The 23266-nt window shown below is 43.8% G+C and overlaps 1 protein-coding gene across 1 annotated transcript in view; it reads right to left on the reverse strand.

Moving 5' to 3' along the window:
• Positions 1-4423: 4423 nt before the first annotated feature.
• The window catches only part of LOC126475012 (15-hydroxyprostaglandin dehydrogenase [NAD(+)]-like), a 67428-nt gene continuing 48585 nt past the window's right edge, over positions 4424-23266 (reverse strand). The window contains exons 6-7 of the mRNA XM_050102550.1: positions 15216-15373; positions 4424-5115 (exon numbers count right to left, since the gene is read on the reverse strand). Of these exons, the coding sequence (XP_049958507.1) occupies positions 4998-5115; positions 15216-15373 (276 nt within the window). The 3' untranslated portion in view covers positions 4424-4997. The remainder of the gene's footprint in view (positions 5116-15215; positions 15374-23266) is intronic.

Below are 23266 nucleotides of genomic sequence, written 5' to 3' on the forward strand. Positions count from 1 at the left end.
TAATTCCGTAACCAAGGCAGCCGAATGTTTGCCTCCCTAAGAAAGAATCCTCCTGCCTTTGACCAATCACGCAGAACATGGGCAATGTTGAACAGAATTCACGCCCATCAGGACAGAAGCATGGACTCTCTCCACAGATGAGGTAAGACTCCAACTCCAAATAACAATTATGTATCTGGCAGGCAAATCGTTCGCCACCTAATTACAGAATGTGCCAACAGGGCCTATCAAGGTACTTTCGACGATTTCTTGACGGCAACGAATGGCGAAATTGATTGCATTATTAATTTAGATGTCTGTTTGTAAATTATAAATTTTAATCTTTGCATTATATTTAATATCGTGCTGTAAACCGCACGATAAATAAATAAATACCACTTTCACCAGATTTCAGTATTATTGAGTCTTTGTTTACTAATTTGGAGAGAAGTATGCTCGAGTGCTATCCACCTCCATCATCTGTACCTTAAATTGCCACTATTTTGAGGGAAGAAAGGTATAAGATTTCCCTGAAAACCATACAGGGCCAGTATTTATCCTTTCTGAGACGACTGGAAGCTGTTTTGAATACCAACGGTTTTCTACACCATATTAGGCATGGTAGCGTGTTGTGCTTTTGGTGTCTCATATTTTTGTCCACTCACTGTAAGCTTCTGCAAACAAGCAACTGTTCGATCCCGCACAGCTGTCTGTGCATCTCGGGCGCTAATCGTGCGGGGCTACTGCGATTCTGCAAAGTGTAGAGTACAATCCTCCTGAACCCATCAATACAATATCTGCATGACTCTTGTGGAATCCTGACCGACAAAAGCAGCAGTACCATGGAATGAAAACCTACAGTCTCCATAGGCTTCGACCGCGCCACTGTCAAATTCCACCGCTTGCTGATAGATGTTTCTCGTTTTTACGCGAGGCATAACCCGGTTTCCTCAGAAATTTATTAATGATCTTTATTTATGAATGAAAACGTCCCTGCTTGTTCCTCAATTCCTTACAGAACGTGACGGCGCTACTCCATGTGCAGATGACATTACGGAAGAAACCTGATATCACATATATACTGAGGTGACAAAAGTCATGGTTAGCGATATGCACATATGCGGATGGCGGTAATGTCGCGTACAAAAGGTATAAAGGGGCAGTCTATTGGCGGAGCTGTCTTTTTACTCAGGCGATTCATGTGAAATTTCCGACGTGATTGTGGCGGCGCGAGGGGATTTAATACAGTTTGAACGCGGAATGGTAGTCGGAGCTAGACGCATGGGACATTCCCTTTCGGAAATACTTAGGGAATCCAATCAGGCATTAGCTGTCACGACGGACAATACAATGGTTCAAATGTCTCTAAGCACTATCGGACTTAACATCTGAGGTCATCAGTCCTCTAGACTTAGAACTACTTAAACCTAACTAACCTAAGGATATCACACATATCCATGCCCGAGGCAGGGTTCGAACCTGGCCTCGGATATATGGAAACGGATTTTTTATGGATGACAATGCGCCACATCATGGGCCATAACTGTCCGCGGTTAATTTGAAGACTTTCTCCTTGTGGTGTGCGTACTGTAAGACCTTCAGTACACACACCATCAGATTATTTGACTTGTCGCTCTAACGAAGTAGGCGAGTGTCAGCAATATGTCTCGTGGTCTTATCGTGGCGTGTTTATCTTTTGCTGCTAGGTCAGACGATAGAAATGCCACTTGCACGCTTAGAGTAGCAAACTGACGGTGACCAACTTTAAACAGAACTTGATTAATTTTCACATACATTTATTAAAATAATAACAAGCATAAAAATTACTTACATTGGTTCTGGATGCTATTTACAATCGACAATCTGAAGTTCCTTTGGTATTAGTACGTTAATCTTATTCTCACATATATCTCTGATACTTGACAAAGTGTCTATACATTTATCTTCATGGCTGTGTACAGGAATATGGTAATCTTATTAGGCGCAGACTGAAACTTGACTATAGACTGGTACAGACAAATGTAGAACTCGTACAGACTGATACTGACTAATGCAGACTGACCAATCGGAGGTCTGTACACTCGTTATAATACCTCGCGCATTCATGTATCACTGCACGAGTGTGATCTGTGAGGGGAAAAGGTTCTACATTAGCAGCAATCTCATTGGCTACGTTACATAGTAATATGTGGATCGGCGGAAGCAGAGTTTGGTCCGTCTCTATGGCAGCGCCATCTCGTAGTGTGGATACGGACGAGCGCTGCACCTGCGCTGTTGTGCTTAGCGGGGCGCGCTCTTAGTGGGAAAGTTGTGTACGTGCTGACTATGCCAAACTATGCATACAACATTTCTTGAATTCGAGAGAACGGTTTGGCCACGCAGACCGCCCAACATGAATCCATCGAACATGGGACATGATCGAGAGGTCAGTTCGTGCACAAAACATAGCGTCAGCAACACTTTCGTGTGTATTGACAGCTATAGAGGCAGAATTGGTCAATATTTCTGCAGGGGGCCTCCAACGACTTGTTGAGCCCATGCCAAGTCGAGTTGCCGCACTGCGCCGAGCAAGAGGAGGTCCGACACGGTATTAGTAGGTATCCCACGACTTTTGTCACCTCATTGTAAACTGACGCAACGCTTCTTATTCTGTTCTTTCTCAAAACAGTGACCGAAACACAAACAGGAAAAGAAAATGTCTACTGATATTGGCAGTGAACCTGAAGACTCTCCTCCAAAAATACATCGAAAACTTCAAGAACGTGACGCTGATATAACACTGGAAGAGCAAAGCGGTAACCGCTTTGCAACACAGTTAAAACCGCAAGATACCTGTAAGGGAAAATTACTCATAAATTATTTCTTATCTAACCCTTCCCAACGGATATAAGTGTCTAAAAGAATCCTGACAGGCGTCGTTAGATATAATTGGTTCACACTTTTGATCAAAGTGGTTCACTTTGTCTTAATAAGCACTTTCGGCAGGTCAGCACTAACTATGCACAAACTCTGTAATTAACATTATTTATTCAGCCATGAGCGCCAAGCCGCCTGAAGTTCCATTCAATTTTAATTAATTATTAGTTTTACTCTTTAACCTAAAGGAGAAGTGCGCAGTGTAGTTTTAATTATTGAAATATAGAACGACCGATCAGGGATCACACATTGCTAACACGTTAAGTAGTTTTCTCTCACAGGGTACAGGACATGGGGAGATGCGTTGGTGTCTACTTTGGGGCTGCATCAAATGGAGAGTACTCTTGAGCCTGCATTTACATGGAACACCCATAAAAATGCAAAACCTATGGTTCCATACGAGAAAACGATAACAACGAACGTATAGTTTGTCCGAAAAGGACAAGGGGGATAAGGGAGACTAATTACTCACACAGTTACATTCGAAAGTAAAATTCGGCTCGTTTCATTATGTTTGTAACCTCTATTTGCTATCGGCACAGCATTCGCAGAAACAAATTCAGTCTCAACGCAAGGAGCTAGAGGAGCAGCGAGCTCGTTCCTTACTGAATTTTCATTCGATCCTGTGACACATGATTTGTGTTTACTCAACCAAAATGATTCCGTTACTAACTCTGCATCTACGTATACACTGAAAAGCCAAAGAAACTTGTACACCTTCCTAATATCGTGTAGGGCCCTTCGAGCAAGAAGAAGTGCCGCAACACGACGTGGCATGGACTCGACAAATGTCTGAAATAGTGCTGCACGCAACTGACACCACGAATCCTGCGGGGCTGTCCACACACTTCACGGAGGAGTATAAGCGAGCGTGCATCCTTGCATTACAACACAAAACGGGGATGACCAGGTTGAATTTGTTCAAAGAGAAAATTTTATTTCTAACCTTCCTCCTGTCTCTCAATTATTTACCATATTACGTTATTTATTGGATTTTCAGCGTCCACCTATTCCCTAATCTACTAGGATTCTTTTCTCCCTCTGATTTATAATATTTTACCTTGAGTGTTACCCTGAAGGGCCCATCCATTGTGGCAGTACATACCACCTTATTTCCTCTAAATTTTATCGGACTCTCCAGTACTCAGATTTTTAGAATATCACTGTTTCTAATTCTGTCACTTCTTGGATATCATTTCATACCTGTAAACATGTTCCTCTGTGCTTTGTATTAGTTTCCCGTGTCTATGATATAAAACGTGATACTCACTTTCATATAGTAATGTCGCAAGATCAAATACCTTATCATATCTTTTTTTGCCACTTACTTCAACAGAGCATATTCGTAGACTATGCTTTGTAACATGGCAGCTTCCCCAGGAATAGCTTAAGGAAACAGAAAATAGAGCTCTCATATTATCTACTATATAAAATATGAAGGTATGCAGTTTAAATATGCAGAAGAATGAGCGACATAAGAGGCACAGAAAGGAGGAATACACGAAAACTTTATTTCTCACATCACACGAGTGCAGCCAATACCATCAGCAGCTACTATATCACATAGTATACAAAACATGTAGATTTTGAATTTACATATAGGATATAAACCAGAAGAAAGAACATTGCAGCATACACAGAAAATGGAGAAGATTAGTGTCTTGCTTCATGTGAATACCAGGAGTACCATTAGCAACAGTTACCATCTAAGTTTGTCAAATGAGTCGGGAAAGTCGATTGCCTGTGTGACACGTGCCGAAATGCCTCAGTGGGTCAGCTGCAGGCGGACGTCTCTCCGCCACAGGATCCTGAGCTATGTTTATCGCAGTATCGGATGGTTATCATACAAATGGGGGTTTCCAATTCTTCACCAACCACAGATGTCTCTGGATCGAGCAAAGTTTTTGGTTTGTGGATGCTTTGTAGACGGAACTGGATTGCCAGTGTCGATCAGGAAATGGTTACAGCAGCATTCGGAGGCCAATGTGTAGAATATTTTATGCTGCTAGACTGTTGGAAAGGTGAGTGAGCGGGAACCAGCACGAGTGTGGGACTTGGGAGGATGAAGCTGCTGACGGCGTGGAGTTGAGCTGCCGGTGCGGTCACTTCTTCTGTACGCTCATGGTCACCTGGCTGATGTCCCCATCGTGGACCAGCCACAGCGAGCCCGACTCACCCTCCCGGATGGCGCGCATCAGGCCCTCTGCGATGAACTCTGGTCTGTGGGCACGATGGCACACCAAGTTAACACATTATACACTACATTGTTCTTGTCAACCATCTCTAGTGTCGTTAACACAGATAAATAAAGTATTGATGACACTTCCTGGAAGATTAAAACAACGAGATTCGAAACCAGAAGCTGGCCTTACGCGAACATCGATGATACTGGCGGAGCTACCCAAGTACAGTTCACGACCCAGCCTCATAGTTGTCGTTGCTCCAGTGCCTCCTGATCTGGCACACAGTTTTAACCTGCCAGGAGATTTGAGGGGAAGCAGTGGCTTACATATCTCCTAATACGAAGGGCATTTCAGAAGTACATTGTATGTCAGTGGTCCACAGGCGTCATGGCAGATGATGTTGTGAAAGCTGCACAGTATTTCAACGAGACAGCTGCTCTTCATGTGTTCACTCACATGTTGTATTTGCTCGCCACTATATGTGCTGGCTCGCTAGAAAAACACAGGCGCCAAGGGGTGGGGCTATAACGTCGTCGTAGATGAGTCATAGAAGACTTCGACAGGCAGAGCCCCCTACTGGGGAAACAGGCCACAGTCTTCGCATGCGCATGCGCAAATCTCTGCTCAGCGCACACGTTACACATTGTCATTGTAGACCAAGTAACTTTCATTGAATGCTTTACTACAAATCGAAGTGACACAGAAACATGGTACTATTTTTCTACATGGTCACCAAGTCTCTGTAAACAACAGGTGAAGCGTCCTACTAAAAGTTCAGTTCCTTGACGATAGAAATAGTTGCTTGGTCTTGGGGCCATTCGAGATCACTGAGTGAATGTCCTCATCCTCGGAAGATCTCTTTACCGTCAAGATGTTTTTAAGCTTGCCGAAAAATCGCATGGTCTAAGATCTGGACTCTGGGATCAGTATCGCCCATATCTGTGAGGCCTGGGTTGATACCATTTCACTACAGCTGGACGCCACATTGCATCTGGTCCATATACCACCAGAATTTGACGGTGAATCTGGGTCGAACTGAGACTACTGTCCTGCCTGCTTCAAATTTGGTTCAAAATGGCTCTCAGCACTATGGGACTTAACTTCTGAGGTCATCAGTCCCCTAGAGCTTAGAACTACTTAAACCTAACTAACCTAAGGACATCACACACATCCATGCCCGAGGCAGGATTCGAACCAGCGACCGTAGCGGTCGCGCAGCTCCAGACTGTAGCGCCTAGAACCGCTCGGCCACTCCAGCCGGCTCAAATTTGGAATAGGCTTCCAGCTGCCACGCTATTTTAATCGCACTATGCAATGCGTCTGCTATCTGCACCGCAACAGAACTGTGTCTGCAAGAAGCCTGGAGCGTGTGCTTTCTTCTGACAATGCGCCACTGTTGCTTCGCAATGGTCTTAGCGTTGGATGACATGTGTAACTTACTTTCTCGGGTACCTACGTAATAGTGTACATTTACATAAAAATAAAATAGTGAGGCACTGGAATGATTTAATACGTTACGCAGAACGTCCTATGCTTTTTCTAGATAAATAAAAACAAGTTAGTGTAAGTATAGGGTGGGGCGAATAAAAATGGGCCAGACGGGTGAAAACGACTGGACGTGACGCGCACACCACGCGTACACCCTCCACTTGATCCACACCAGTTCAGAGCGTGGTGCGGGCTGTGTCAGTGTGAGTGGAGTTGTCAGCAGAGGCCACCCTGGTCGCAGCCCTAGCTGGCCACCCACGCCACCTGATCTGTCAGTGTGCGATTACTTTGTGTGGCGAGCCCAAACTGTATCGTAACAACCCTGATAGTTTTCAAGAACTGGAGCAAAACATATCGGATGGACTGCAGCATTTCCAGCAGTCCAGCTTCGATCCGCCTTCAGCAACTTGCAGACCAGCGCCCAAAAGTGCCAAGAGATGAATGAATGGTGGTTACTTTCAGTATCCGCTATAGTCAGGTTAGTACTGTATTTCCTTTGCTGTGTTTCTTTGTAATCTGGAATTCTGTTCTCCGGGCCACTTTTATTTGCCCCACCCTATATCTGGTTACTCTGAGGAGCACCATTAACTAAAACAAAAGCCGCGCGGGATTAGCCGAGCTGCCTGAGGCGCTGCAGGCATGGACTGTGCGGCTGGTCCCGGCGGAAGTTCGACTCCTCCCTCAGGCATGGGTGTGTGTGTTTGTCCTTAGGATAATTTAGGTTAAGTAGTGTGTAAGCTTAGGGACTGATGACCTTAACAGTTAGCCGGCCGAAGTGGCCGAGCGGTTCTAGGCGCTACAGTCTGGAACTGCGCGACTGCTACGGTCGCAGGTTCGAATCCTGCCTCGGGCATGGTTGTGTGTGATGTCCTTAGGTTAGTTAGGTTTCAGTAGTTTTAAGTTCTAGGGGACTGATGACCTCAGAAGTTAAGTCCCATAGTGCTCAGAGCCTTAGCAGTTAAGTCCCATAAGATTTCACACATTTTTGAACTAAAACAAAAAACAAAATGTACCTTCATAACTTTTTCTTAAAATTTTAAAATAGTAACAAAGAGAGGGTTACAATATCTATCTACATCTCCACTGTGAAGTGCATAGCAGAGGTTAATTATGATGGTTCTACGTGGTACAGTTTGCTCTCATTCTAGTCGCGTGTGGAGCGCAAGAAGGAAGACTGTTTGATCGCCTCTGTGGATGCTGTAATTAGTATAATATCGGCTTCATGGCCGCTATGAGAACTATATTTTGAGAGATTAAGAATATCTCCGTACTGCTTGCTTACAGTCATTGTTCAAGCTCTGTAAGTCGCTCATTAGCGGTTATTATCAACTATGCTCCAATTCGTGTTTTTAAACATTTCGTTACCTTCTCCTGTGAGTCAAACAAAACAGCGACCGCTCGTCCAGCGTTCTGCGTTGGGCTACAATATTCCTGTTAGCCATATCTGTTATGGTTTCCACGCACTTAAACAACATACGAGGCGCTCAAGTGATTTGTATATGTCCACCTCTGTAGACATTTAGACTGCATTTTCACAGTATGCCGCCAATGAACTGAAATCTGCCGCTAGCCTTACTTACGACTGAGTCTGCGCCATTGCTCCGCTTCATATCCGTACAAGCTGTTGCACCCAAATAGTAGTTCGAATCGACCGATTCCAATGGTCGTATCTCATTGATACTAGCCAAGGCGCCAAAGTAAATAATTCGAAGACGCCTGAACGACGACCAGCAAGTAATTTACGAACTGACATCGCAAACCGGACTGCGCGGTATTTTCTGGACAAAGAATTCTGTTTGTGTATGCACAAAGTTGCCCCGCATTGTGATATAATATAACATAATCGAGTGATGGTCTATACACATATTAACAACCTGGCAGAAAATGTTAAGTATAACCTTACATATTCTACAGACGATACAGTTACCTGTGTAATTAAGTACTGTTTGAAAAATACTGCAAGTATATTCAGTAAGATCTTGATAAGGTGTATAAGTGTTGCAAAGATTGGCAGCTTTCTTTAAATGTTCAAAAATATGAAATAATTCACTTCACAAAACAAAGAAACGTCGTATACCTATGGCTAGAATTTCAGTGAGTCGCAATGGAATCCACTCTCACAAGTCCCCGTGGGTAACAATTTATAGGGATGTGAAATGGAGCGATCTCGAACGTTCTCTCATGTGTAAGAAAGCGATAGCCTTCGTTTTATCGGTATACTGAGAATTTGCAGTCAATGTACAAAGGATATTGCTTAGAAAATACTTGCACAACCCATTCTAGAATATTGAGTTGCTGTGTGGGACACATACCAGAAAGAACTCACACGAGATGTTAAATACACACAAGGAAGAGAAATGCGGTTGGTCGCTGGTTAGTTTCATCCACGAGACAGCGTTAACCTACATGCTGGAAAAAGCTCAGTTGTCAGACGCTGGCAGCTATCCCGGAAAGCCCAGTTAGACATCGTTTCACGCACTAGTATAAAGTGAGAAATCTACAGGGGGATGCCGTGACGATGTTACAAATTGTCAGGGATACTGAAGAAGGATAAACGTAGTAGTTTAAGGCAAGTGACCATGGTCTGGAAACGACGGGAATCGAAAGTTATAAGCGAATATCATTCAGATACCTCTGACATATATGCACCGGTATTGTTGTTGCTAATTTTTAGGGTAGGCAACTTTCAGAAGTGGTAGTATGGACCAAAATAAGAAAATAGAGCATAGTAAAAACGGGCTCTAAGATGCATGCCTCAAGAACTATGAGCAAGTGTTCATCTTCGCTACCGTGAAATACATTTCTTCTACTGAACAAGTGCCCATAGCTCTTAGGACACGCAATTTATACCTCATATTTACTGGACAGTTTTTTCTAGTTTTGGTGCATACTACCTCCTCCAAAAATATTGAAACCAAAGAGCTTGCAGTAGGGGGGATGTTTTTCAAGGTATCGAAGGTGAACAAGTGTTCACAGCTCTTAAGGTATACATTTTAGAGCCCATCATCAATAGACATGTTTTTCTTGTTTTGGTCCATACTACCACTTCCTAAAGTTTCTTACCCTACAAGCTTAGCAACAAAAGTACAGGTACATGTATTCCACCGTCAGATGCATCAGAACAATTTTCGCTTATAAGTTTCGACCTGGCCGCTACTGGACTAGGGCTCCTTACGTCAAATTGATGTTTTCACCGTTACCCATCATCTCTGAAACTATACAGGTACGGCCAAACTTTCAGGAAACATTCCTCACACACAAAGAAAGAAAATATGTTATGTGGACATGTGTCCGGAAACGTTTACTGTCCATGTTAGAGCTCATTTTATTCCTTCTCTTCAAATCACATTAATCATGGAATGGAAACACACAGCAACAGAACGTACCAGCGTGACTTCAAACACTTTGTTACAGGAAATGTTCAAAATGTCCTCCGTTAGCGAGGATACATGCATCCACCCTCCGTCGCATGGAATCCCTGATGCGCTGATGCAGCCCTGGAGAATGGAGTATTGTATCACAGCCGTCCGCAATACGAGCACGAAGAGTCTCTACATTTGGCACCGGGGTTGCGTAGACAAGAGCTTTCAAATGCCCCCATAAATGAAAGTCAAGAGGGCTGAGGTCAGGAGAGCGTGGAGGCCATGGAATTGGTCCGCCTCTACCAATCCATCGGTCACCGAATCTGTTGTTGAGAAGCGTACGAACACTTCGACTGAAATGTGCAGGAGCTCCATCGTGCATGAACCACATGTTGTGTCTTACTTGTAAAGGCACATGTTCTAGCAGCACAGGTAGAGTATCCCGTATGAAATCATGATAACGTGCTCCATTGAGCGTAGGTGGAAGAACATGGCGCCCAATCAAGACATCACCAACAATGCCTGCCCAAACGTTCACCGAAAATCTGTGTTGATGACGTGACTGCACCATTGCGTGCGGATTCTCGTCAGCCCACACATGTTGATTGTGAAAATTTACAATTTGATCACGTTGGAATGAAGCCCCATCCGTAAAGAGAACATTTGCACTGAAATGAGGATTGACACATTGTTGGATGAACCATTCGCAGAAGTGTTCCCGTGGACGCCAATCAGCTGCTGATAGTGCCTGCACACGCTGTACGTGGTACGGAAACAACTGGTTCTACCGTAGCACTCTCCATACAGTGACGTGGTCAACGTTACCTTGTACAGCAGCAACTTCTCTGACGCTGACATTAGGGTTATCGTCAACTGCACGAAGAATTGCCTCGTCCATTTCAGGTGTCCTCGTCGTTCTAGGTCTTCCCCAGTTGCGAGTCATAGGCTGGAATGTTCCGTGCTCCCTAAGACGCCGATCAATTGCTTCGAACGTCTTCCTGTCTGGACACCTTCGTTCTGGAAATCTGTCTCGATACAAACGTACCACGCCACGGCTATTGCCCCGTGCTAATCCATACACCAAATGGGCATCTGCCAACTCCGCATTTGTAAACATTGCACTGACTGCAAAACCACGTTCGTGATGAACACTAACCTGTTGATGCTACGTACTGATGTGCTTGATGCTAGTACTGTAGAGCAATGGGTCGCATGTCAACACAAGCACCGAAGTCAACATTACCTTCCTTCATTTGGGCCGACTGGCGGTGAATCGAGGAAGTACACTACATATTGACGAAACTAAAATGAGCTCTAACATGGAAATTAAGCGTTTCCGGACACATGTCCACATAACATCTTTTCTTTATTTGTGTGTGAGGAATGTTTCCTGAAAGTTTGGCCGTACCTTTTTGTAACACCCTGTATAACATCACCACGGAGTAACCGTGTACAACGTTGTGCGTGTAAGAAGGCGGCTGCGTGATGCACTGTGTTCAGACAGATACGGAGAATACTTTGTGATGTCATTTACTTGTTCTTTGTCTCGTCCTATGCTACAGCCTGAACCCGATGGCCGGCCAGTGTGGCCGAGCGGTTCTGGCGCTTCAGTCTGGAACCGCGCGACCGCTACGGTCGCAGGTTCGAATCCTGCCTCGGGCATGGGTGTGTGTGATGCCCTTAGGTTAGTTAGGTTTAACCAGTTCTAAGTTCTAGGGGACTTATGACCTCAGATGTTAAGTCCCATAGTGCTTAGAACCATTTGAACCATCTGAAAACGCTAATGAGGAGAGAAGAGGAAGAAGTAGTTAAAATAAAAAGGTGTTATTTTCACCACAAATTGTGCTTGTTAATTAGCACGTCAGTTCGTTAATAAATATGGAATTCAAAAACAGTAAATTGAAGTCTGCTACTAAACTGATTCAAACCAGTGACTTTACAGTAATAATATCCCATCCATTATGGATTCACTTTTTTTGAGGCACCAGTATTCTGATTCGTTTGATACTGCCCGCCAGAAATTCCTCTCCTAAACCAACCTCTTTATCTCAGAGCATCTCTCGCGACCTACGTCCTCAATTATTTGCTGGATGTATTCCAATCTCTGTGTTCTTCTACAGTTTTCACCATCTACAGCTTCCTCTAGTACCGTGGAAGTTATTCCGCGATATCTTAATAGATGTCCTGCCACCCTGTCCCTTCTTCTTGTCAGAGTTTTCCATATCTTGTTTCCTCACCGATTATCGGGAGAACCTCCTGATTCCTTAACTTATCAGCCCACCTAATTTTCAACATTCGTCTGTAGCACCACATCTCAAATGCTTCGATTTTCTTCTTTTCTGGTTTTCCCTCATTCCATGTTTTACTACCAAACCATACTGTGCTCCAAACGTACACTCACCCACTGACGAATACTTTCAGTAAGCCAATAATAGAAAGATTCAGGAGTGGAATTAAAAGTCAGCGTGAAAGGATATCAGTGATACGATTCGCTGATGACATTGCTATCCTGAGAGAAAGTGAAGAAGAATTACATGATCTGGGAATGGAATGAACAATCTAATGGGGGCATAATATGGACTGAGAGTCAGCCGAGGAAAGACGAAAGTAATGAGAAGTGGCAGAAATGAGAACAGTGATAAACTTAACATCAGCATTGGTGGTCATGAAATAGATGAAGTTAAGAAATTCTGCTACCTAGGCAGTAAAATAACCAATGACGAACGGGGCAAGGATGACATCAAAAGCAGACTAACGGTGGCAAAAAGGGCATCCCTGGTCAAGAGAAATCTATTACTATCAAACATAGGCCTTAATTCGAGGAAGAAATTTCTGAGAATGTACGTTTGGAGTACAGCATTTTATGGACTGTGGGAAAACCGTAACAGAAGAGAATCGAAGCATTTGAGATGTGGTGCTGCAGACGAATGTTGAAAATTAGGCGGAATGATAAGATAAGGGATGAGGAGGTTCTGCGCAGAATCGGCGAGGAAAGGAATATGTGGAAAACACTGACAAGGAGAAACGACAGGATGATAGGACATCTGTTAAGGCGTATGGTAATGACTTCCATGGTACCACTGAGAGTTGTAGTGGGCAAAAACTGTAGAGGAAGACAGAGTAAGGAATACACCCAAAAAATAATTGAGGGCGTAGGTTGCAGGAGTTACTCTGAGATGAAGAGGTTGGCACAGAAGAGGAATTCGTGGCGAATCAAACCAGTCAGAAGAGTGATGACAAAAAAAAAAAAAAAAAAAATAATCTTATGTACTGAACACATTTCGAAATATCATTTTCAAAAACACATTTGCAAGAGGTTTTTGAGAATAGCGTCGTGGTTCTTTAGGAAACTGATGTCCAGGCGCTAGGATTCAAATTCTGTTAACTATGAAGAAAAGAAAGAAGAGAAAACAGATAGGTGGAAGGAGTATATAGAGGGTCTGTACAAGGGTGATGTACTTGAGGACAATATTATGGAAATGAAAGAGGATGTAGGCGAAGATGAAATGGGAGATATGATACTGCGTGAAGAGTTTGACAGACCACTGAGAGACCTACGCCGAAACAAGGCCCCGGGAGTAGACAACATTCCATTAGAAGACAGCCTTGGGAGAGCCAGTCCTGACAAAACTCTACCATCTGGTGAGCTAGACGTATTAGACAGGCAAATACCCTCAGACTTCAAGAAGAATGTAATAATTCCAATCCCAAAGGAAGCAGGTGTTGACAGATGTGAAAATTGCCGAACGATCAGTTTAATAAGCCACGGCTGCAAAATACTAACAAGAATTCTTTACAGACGAATGGAAAAACTGGTAGAAGCCGACCTCGGGGAAGATCAGTTTGGATTCCGTAGAAATGTTGGAACGCGTGAGGCAATACTGACCCTACGACTTATCTTAGAAAATAGATTAAGAAAAGGCAAACCTATGTTTCTAGCATTTGTACACTTAGAGAAAGCTTTTGACAATGTTGACTGGAATACTCTCTTTCAAATTCAAAATGTGGCAGGGGTAAAATACAGGGAGCGAAAGGATATTTACAATTTGTACAGAAACCAGATGGCAGTTATAAGAGTCGAGAGACATGAAAGGGAAGCAGTGGTTGGGAAGAGAGTGAGACAGGGTTGTAGCCTATCCCCGATGTTATTCAATCTGTATAGTGAGCAATCAGTAAAGGAAGCAAAACAAAAATTCGGAGTAGGTATTAATATCCATGGAGAAGAAATAAAAACTTTGAGGTTCGCCGATGACATTGTAATTCTGTCAGAGACAGCAAAGGATCTGGAAGAGCAGCTGAACGGAATGGACAGTGTCTTGAAAGGAGGATATAAGATGAACATCAACAAAAGCAAAACGAGATTAGTTTAGGAAATGAGACACTTAAAGTAGTAAATGAGTTTTGCTATTTGGGGAGCAAAATAACTGATGATGGTTGAAGTAGAGAGGATATAAAATGTAAAAAAAATGGTTCAAATGGCTCTGAGCACTATAGGACTTAACATCTGTGGTCATCAGTCCCCTAGAACTTAGAACTACTTAAACCTAACTAACCTAAAGACATCACACACATCCATGCCCGAGGCAGGATTCGAACCTGCGACCGCAGCAGTCGCGCGGTTCCGGACTGAGCGGCTAGAACCGTTAGACCACCGCGGCCGGCCTATCCAATGTAGACTTGCAATGGCAAGGAAAGCGTTTCTGAAGAAGAAAAATTTGTTAACATCGAGTATAGATATAAGTGTCAGGAAGTCGTTTCTGAAAGTATTTGTATGGAATGTGGTCATGTATGGAAGAGAAACGTGGACAAAAGTCTGGACAAGAAGAGAATAGGAGCTTTCGAAATGTGGTGCTTCAGAAGACTGCTGAAGATCAAATGGGTAGATCAGATAACTAATGAGGAGGTACTGAATAGAATGAGGGAGAAGAGAAATTTGTGGCACACGTTGACTAGAAGAATGAATCGGTTGGTAGGACATGTTCTGAGGCGTCAAGGGATCAGCGAGGAAGGTAGAAATCGTTGAGGGAGACCAAGAGATGAATACACTAAGCCGATTCAGAAGTATGTAGGTTGCAGTCGGTACTGGGAGATGAAGAAGCTTGCACAGGATAGAGTTGCATGGAGAGGTGCATCAAACCAGTCTCTGGACTGAAGACCACAACAACAACAACATGAAGAAAACCAGAGAGGCTCCTCCATTAGGGTCTCCTCGTAAGAGCACTGTTTGTGAATAACAGAGAGACCCTGAGTATGACACTAGAGAATGCAGCAGAGGGTGCGTACTTACTTGTTGTAGGTGCCCGCGACCTTGATGGCTTCCGCGAGTACGGGTGCCAGGTAGTCGTGCAGCAGGTACTGCTGGGCGTCGTTCATGAGAGGCGTGTCCGCAGGCCCGGGGCACACCGCCACCACCGACACACCAGTCACGTCCGCGTGTACAGAGTCCTGCAGGCAGAGGCAATGCGGGCCCTACGTCTTAGGCCGGTATTACACTACCGTATTTTACTGACAAAGTTGATATGTCAAATACATTACTGACCATTAAAATTGCTACACCAAGAAGGAATGCAGATGATAAAACGGGTATTCATTGGACAAATATATTATACTAGAACTGACATGTAATTACATTTTCACGCAATTTCGATGCATAGATCCTGAGAAATCAGTACCCAAAACAACCACCTCTGGCCGTAATAACGACCTTGATACGCCTGGGCATTGAGTCTAACAGAGCTTGGATGGCGTGTACAGGTACAGCTGCCCATGCAGCTCCAACACGATACCACAGTTCATCAAGAGTAGTGACTGGCGTATCGTGACGAGCCAGTTGCTCGGGCAACATTGACCAGACATCTTCAATTGGTGAGAGATCTGGAGAATGTGCTGGCCAGGGCAGCAGTCGAACATTTTCTGTATTCAGAAAGGCCCGTACAGGACCTGCAACATGCGGTCGTGGATTATCCTGCTGAAATGTAGGGTTTCGCAGGGATCGAATGAAGGGTAGAGTCACGGGTCGTACCACATCTGAAATGTAACGTCCACTGTTCAAAGTGCCGTCAATGCGAACAAGAGGTGACCGAGACGTGTAACCAATGACACCCCATACCATCATGCCGGGTGGTACGCCATTATGGCGATGACGAATACACGCTTCCAATGTGCGTTCACCGCGATGTTCCCAAACACGGATACGACCATCATGATGCTGTAAACAGAACCTGGATTCATCCGAAAAAATGACGTTTTGCCATCGTGCACCCAGGTTCGTCGTTGAGCACACCATCGCAGGCGCTCCTGTCTGTGATGCAGCGTCAAGGGCAACCGCAGCCACGATCTGAGAGCTGATAGTCCATGCTGCTGCAAACGTCGTCGAACTGTTCGTGCAGATGGTTGTTGTCTTGCAAACGCCCCCATCTGTTGACTCAGGGATCGAGACGTGGCTGCACGACCCGTTACAGCCATGTGGATAAGATGCCTGTCATCTCGACTGCTAGTGATACGAGGCCGTTGGGATCCAGGACGACGTTCCGTATTACCCACCTGAACCCACCGATTCCATATTCTGCTTACAGTTATTGGATCTCGACCAACGCGAGCAGCAATGTCGCGATACGATAAACCTCAATCGCGATAGGCTACAATCCGACCTTTATCAAAGTCGGAAACGTGATGGTACGCATTTCTCCTCCTTACACGAGGCACCACAACAACGTTTCACCAGGCAACGCTGGTCAACTGCTGTTTGTGTATGGGAAATCGGTTGGAAACTTTCCTCATGTCAGCACGTTGTAGGTGTCGCCACCGGCGCCAACCTTGTATTAATGCTCTGAAAAGCTAATCATTTGCATATCACAGCATCTTCTTGCTGTCGGTTAAATTTCGCGTCTGTAGCACGTCATCTTCGTTGTGTAGCAATTTTAATAGCCAGTAGTGTATTACAATGCGCTCTTCACTTGTTACTGTTGCATTATATTTGATTTTGCTTTTGTATCGATGTCGCATCTTTTTATTTGTTTTAGATTTTCCTGAAGTCTTTGGTGTCATTTCCATTAACTGCTTTCAGTATACTAGTAATTGTGACTCAATCCAGGAGGATGTTTTTTCAAACCCATGTCCGGCCATCCAGTTTTAGGTTTTCTGTGATTTCCCTTGTCACTCCAGGCAAATGACGGGATGATTCCTTTGAAAGGGCACGGGCGATTTCCCTTACCATTCTTGAGACAATCCGAGCATGTGCTCTCCCTCTAATGACATCGATGTAGACAGGACGTTAAACCCAATCTTCCTTCCTTCCTTTCGTAGTTGTATTCGTATAAGTTTCTGTTTGGAAGATACGGCAACTGCTCAGTTACGTTCAGCGCTCGCTTCTGGCAACGTGTTTTCTCCCGTGACCATATGCCGCTACAGTGGTTGCAATGCCACATGTACCTGTCAGTTAGCGAGGTAATGGTATCGGCAGCTCATTCTACCCCTCTTCACATGTACATGATCAAGTTAAGAGAACAGCACGCAGCTACAAGGGTCCTCCTGTATTGGTTTCTGTTTATTGCATTCTGTCGCCAATCACCCTCTAGTTATTGTATGTTCATCTCTGTGATTGAAGGGTTGAAGGACTTCAGCCATACACCTATGTTTTAAAATGGAACAGCTGCAGCCGTCTTTTTTATGTTATTTGTTATCTAGCTACCAGTTTCGGTGACTGAGTACACCATCTTCAGGCCTTAACTGACGCTCAGGGGGTTCACTCGATTCCATCAGTGGAAAACGTCTACAAACTGGTTTCCGTAGACTGTAACAACGATATTGTGTCTCCAAACACACGTTATTGACTGTAACAACAATCATATGTTCCGTTGTTACAGTCTACGGAAACCGGCTCGTAGAGGTTGGCCATTGATGGAATCGTGTATACGACTGGAGTGAACCCCCTCAGCGTCAGTTAAGACCTGAAGATGGTATACTGAATCACCGAAACTGGTAGCTTTGTAATAAATAACATCGAAAGGGCGGCTGCCGGTGTTCCATTTTATTACAATCACCCTCTACGCCGACCTGCAGCAACTCCTAACGGATTACAACTCTTCACCTTTTCTTTGGTCTTCCTCGTGGTCCTCTACATGGATATCAAAGGCCATTGGTGTTTATCCATCCGAGGGACATGTTCTACTCATACAAGCCACTTGCTCCTCATCAGGTTATTGTAGATTAGATCCAGTTAACAATGTAAGATTTTCTTATGTTTCCTGCCATTGTAAATATTTCACCTTTACTGCTGCAGGACAAAGGCGCGTGAACGCGCTACACGAGCTGTGGATAAGCTCCTCGTCTCTGTTTTGCACGTGATCTGTGGTGCGTCTGGTCGATAGTCAGTTGTACAGCGCTAGGTTATTCTTATTACGTGCACAGTAGCGAACAGTTTAGTTTTACTGAAGGGGATATTATATGTGTGAATCTGGAGGAAATTATTTGGAATAGGTACTTTATTATTGAGATCAAAACGTGTTTGTAAAGATATTTTCTTGACTGTATGGATGGAGAGGATTTGTGGAAGAACATTTCAAGGTAACCCATGCACAGGAATGAAATCTTTGTCAGAAATGTTGATTGAAGGAAACCTTTCTCCCTTACATAACTAATAATATTGATTATTAGTGTTAATTTGATTTCTCTGTTTTCATTATCTCACAAATAACACAATTAGTTGAAATGTCTATAACTTTGCAATGAGTGGATTTCGTAATTGCTAGAGCCTTCCTGTGTTGTACGGTCTTTATTGACAATAATTACAGTCTTTCATGAATGCTTTACTTTAAACTAAAACCCTCCTCCATCATTCTTAGTAAAGATGGAAATATTTTGGCGTGTGTGCACACGCAACCACAGATTGTTTCTGACAAGCAAAGAAAAATTTAGTAGCTCCATTTTGTTTCGAGTACGTCACTACACAAGACACGAAACAGCACGCTGAGCAAGCGGTAAATTACTTTTCCTTTAGGCCAAGTCTCACTTTGTATTCTTGTAAACAAATAATAAGCTGTCAGAATTTTCAGATGTAGTGCTAAGCAAGCAAATTAGTTTATAGTGAACAGTTATTTTCTTCTTTATTTTGTGGATACTTCAAGTCATGTTACGTAACTTTCATAACGTACTTCAGTATTGAGTTTCACTGAGTACACAATTACTTTCTTTTGGGACTTACTTAAATTCATGTTCATTATTTCAAATTCAACATTCCACTAAGATCAAAATTTTCTTTCGCGATACTGTTTACAAGCGCAATACAGCGCCAAACCGTCAGTACTGCTCAGAAGTTGAATACGATATCTTAAGGACACGTTAGACGAGGAAAAAGTTTTCAAAAAAGAATATTCAGATAAATTTCATAGAAAGCTTACAATAATTATGCTGGATCCTCCATTCCCCAGTGATCTCATCATGTAGCGGACCATACGTCTTGCTCGAGACTTTCCGCGCGAAAAAGAGAAGGTTATTTACGTTTTTTGTTTTGCTGGACACTCCAAGTTTCACAAACATGCAGCCCTACGGGTTAGACCAGTGTTTGGTACAACCGGAATTCTAAATCCCTTGAGAGACCGCGCGATTTAAAAAACTAACTCAGACTGAATTATGATCGGTTTGCGGCATGGGTCTTCGTTTTTATTTCTGCCTCACACGATGTTTCCTCTGTAAAGATTACCCCCAGATGTTTGAATGGTCGGGTTCAGGCTAGCGGAGGCTGGAGTGGGTCTCTTGTATAGGGATGAGTTCTGTTCATCACCAGATACACATTTCATTCACAAGGAGGCCGATTCTGTTCGCTGCTGTCTCCATGTTGTCGCTCTACCACATTCTTCCTTAGATCCGAACAACAGATTCATGTCGGTAGCAGATGAGAGATGTGTGATTTTTCTCACCGTATGACTCGATCCCCTCAAAGTCCTTATGAAAAACTTTCCTCATTATCTTTTAGAGTGCCAGGTAGAGCAATATCAGATACATGCCATCGCATACACAGATTTAAAGACCACAGTTGGCTGCACTGATGAAAACTTATCCCATTGCAAAAAACTTTAATAAAATAACTGGAAAAGAATGTGTGTTGTAAGAGGTCCATGACTAAGGAATTTATTGCTAGAGCACTCCAGCAGATGTAATTTCGATGGATTGCTCACGCTCTGGCTGCGTTATGTAAACTACAGGAGAATCTCAGACCAGAGAGCAGTGTTGTATGCAGTAAGAGCAGTGTCAGTAGCAGTAAGAGTAAGTAGTTGCTAGCAGTCTGGTGTATGGAGTTGGCGGGACAGCTGGTGGGGAGCGATGGCGGTGCCTGACCGATATAGTATAAGGTAAAAGCAGCCGCGCGCATATGTAGTTTGTTACAGTAAAATTTGTACTATTGTTATATTAAGTCCCGTGTAAATTTTTCAAAAAAAATCTTTTAATAATAATGTTTTCTATAAAATTAACTTTTTGACAATCATTCATCTGAATTTAAAGGATTTACTAATTTCTGCAATCCATCGTCATCCCGATTGTCGTAAGGAAAAATCTGTTGTTTCTTTCTATACATGACAGATCTAGCGGCCAGCATTGCACTGGGCTGTGCCAGAAAAAATTCTTATAGGAGTAGATATACAGGGTGAGTCACCTAACGCTACCGCTGGATATATTTCGTAAACCACATCAAATACTGACGAACCGATTCCACAGACCGAACGTGAGGAGAGGGGCTAGCGTAATTGTTTAATACAAACCATACAAAAATGCACGGAAGAATGTTTTTTAACACAAACCTACGTTTTTTAAATGCAACCACGTTAGTTTTGTTAGCACATCTGAACATATAAACAAATACGTAATCAGTGCCGTTTGTTGCATTGTAAAATGTTAATTACATCCGGAGATATTGTAACCTAAAGTTGACGCTTGAAACCTCCAACGTGCCGCACATTGCAAAACATCTACCGCCAACTGTATGCAACAGGTATAGTCGTAGCACGCAAACGGGTCCGTAACAGGCCCGTCACAGGAGAAGCGGGTGCAGTTGGTGTGTTAGCTGCTGTTGCCATGAACCCACACATGAGTACACGGGACATTGCGAGAGCCGGTGGACTGAGTCAAAGTAGTGTCATGCGCATACTGAATCGTCACCGCTTTCACCCGTTTTATGTGTCGCTACATCAGCAATTACATGGTGATGACTTTAATCATCGAGTGCAATTCTGTCAATGGGCATTAACAGAGAATGCGTTGCAGTTATACCTGTTTACCAATGAAGCGGGTTTCACAAACCACGGGGCAGTGAATCTACGGAACATGCATTACTGGTCCGTGGACAATCCTCGCTGGCTCAGACAGGTAGAGCGACAGCGACCGTGGACTGTAAGTGTATGGTGCGGAATCATTGGCGACCACCTCATTGGTCCTCACTTCATTGCAGGGGCCCAAACAGCTGCAACATACATCGCGTTTCTACAGAATGATTTGCCAACGTTGCTCGAAAATGTCCCACTGGAAACGCGTCGACGTATGTGGTATCAGCATGATGGTGCACCTGCTCATTCCGCAATTAACACTAGGCTGACCCTTGACAGGATGTTCGACGGGCGTTTCATAGGACGTGGAGGACGTATAAATTGGCCAGCCCGTTCTCCTGATCTTACACCTCTGGACTTCTTTCTGTGGGGTACGTTAAAGGAGAATGTGTACCGTGATGTGCCTACAACCCCAGAGGATATGAAACAACGTACTGTGGCAGCCTGCGGCGACATTACACCAAATGTACTGCGGCGTGTACGACATTCATTACGCCAGAGATTGCTATTGTGTGCAGCAAATGACGGCCACCACATTGAACATCTATTGGCCTGACATGTCGGCACACACTCTATTCCACTCCGTAATTGAAAACGGAAACCACGTGGGTACGTGTACCTCACCCCTCATGGTAATGTACATGTGCGTCAGTGAAAAAGACCAATAAAAATGTGTTAGCATGTGGACGTAATGTGCTGTTCCAGTCTCTTCTGTACCTAAGGTCCATCACCGTTCCCTTTGGATCCCTACGTAATTCGGTGCTCTCCGATCCACACGATCGAACAGCGGAGGAGTGGTACTCAAGCGTCAACTTTAGGTTACAATATCTCCGGATGTAATTAACATTTTACAAAACGGCACTGATTACGTATTTGTTTATATGTTCAGATGTGCTAACAAAACTAACGGGGTTCCATTTAAAAAAACGTAGGTTTGTGTTAAAGAACATTCTTCCGTGCATTTTTGTATGGTTTGTATTAACCAGTTACACTAGCCCCTCTCCTCACGTTCGGTCTGTGGAATCGGTTCGTCAGTATTTGATGTGGTTTACGAAATATATCCAGCGGTAACGTTAGGTTACTCACCCTGTATACGAGCTATTCGGCGACTTCATAGAGGTAAGAATTTCCAATTCAGTATGGTCTTTCAGGGCCCCGACGCAGCACTTCTGACGTCCAAATTTAGCAGTTTAGATTCACAGTCAGTTAATTATTGAAAGGTTACATATGAATCACATTTTTTATTGAGAGGTTAGTCACGTTATTATTGCGAGGTTACGGAATAATAAACTGTTGGTAGGGTACACTGAATGTGAATGTTGTACTTATTTTTACTGTTGGGAGGTTACAATGTGAATGTGTGACAGAAATATTAACCACTAAATTATATATTCCAGTGACATATTAAGTCTCAAGTTCATCTATGATAATGAAAACAGGTCAAAGCAATGAAATAAAATTTCTGCCAAGGCTGGTATTCAAACCCAGGGCTGAGGTGTGAACTGGTGTTTGTATTGAGGAAGGAGATGTACTAGGGTAAGCTGTGTTAGCCACAGTGCCAGGATGCTGTAGTGGTTAGCGCACCTACCTAGTGAACTGATGCCAGTCTCTTAACGTCCCGCCGGTGTCGGTGGCGCACGTCGCACCATAGCTCTCCCATGTGTCGACCTTCATTCTTGATTACAGCTATGTCAGCTCGAACCTCTCCGCCACACGTCCACCAAAGGCGAAAGATTTTCATACCAACCTTCTGCGGGCTGTTCCCCATAACGTGGTGGAAAACAAGACCCTACGGTTCACTGGCCAAGAGTGTGGAAAACGATACATCACAACTTTCTGTCATCCACGGTGCGTTCGATCAGATCGCCAACAAAAAATATGTCACACGACAGCGACTCCACACTATTGGACTGGCAGACTCACCTTATTGCCCAGATTGTCACCTCTTGGATACCGATGAACATCGTTTTACTTGCGCATCATCGTCCGGAGTTCGGCGACTAACACAGAAGACATTGGC

The sequence above is a fragment of the Schistocerca serialis genome, chromosome 4, assembly GCF_023864345.2.
Source record: "Schistocerca serialis cubense isolate TAMUIC-IGC-003099 chromosome 4, iqSchSeri2.2, whole genome shotgun sequence".
NCBI classification, from domain to species: domain Eukaryota; kingdom Metazoa; phylum Arthropoda; class Insecta; order Orthoptera; family Acrididae; genus Schistocerca; species Schistocerca serialis.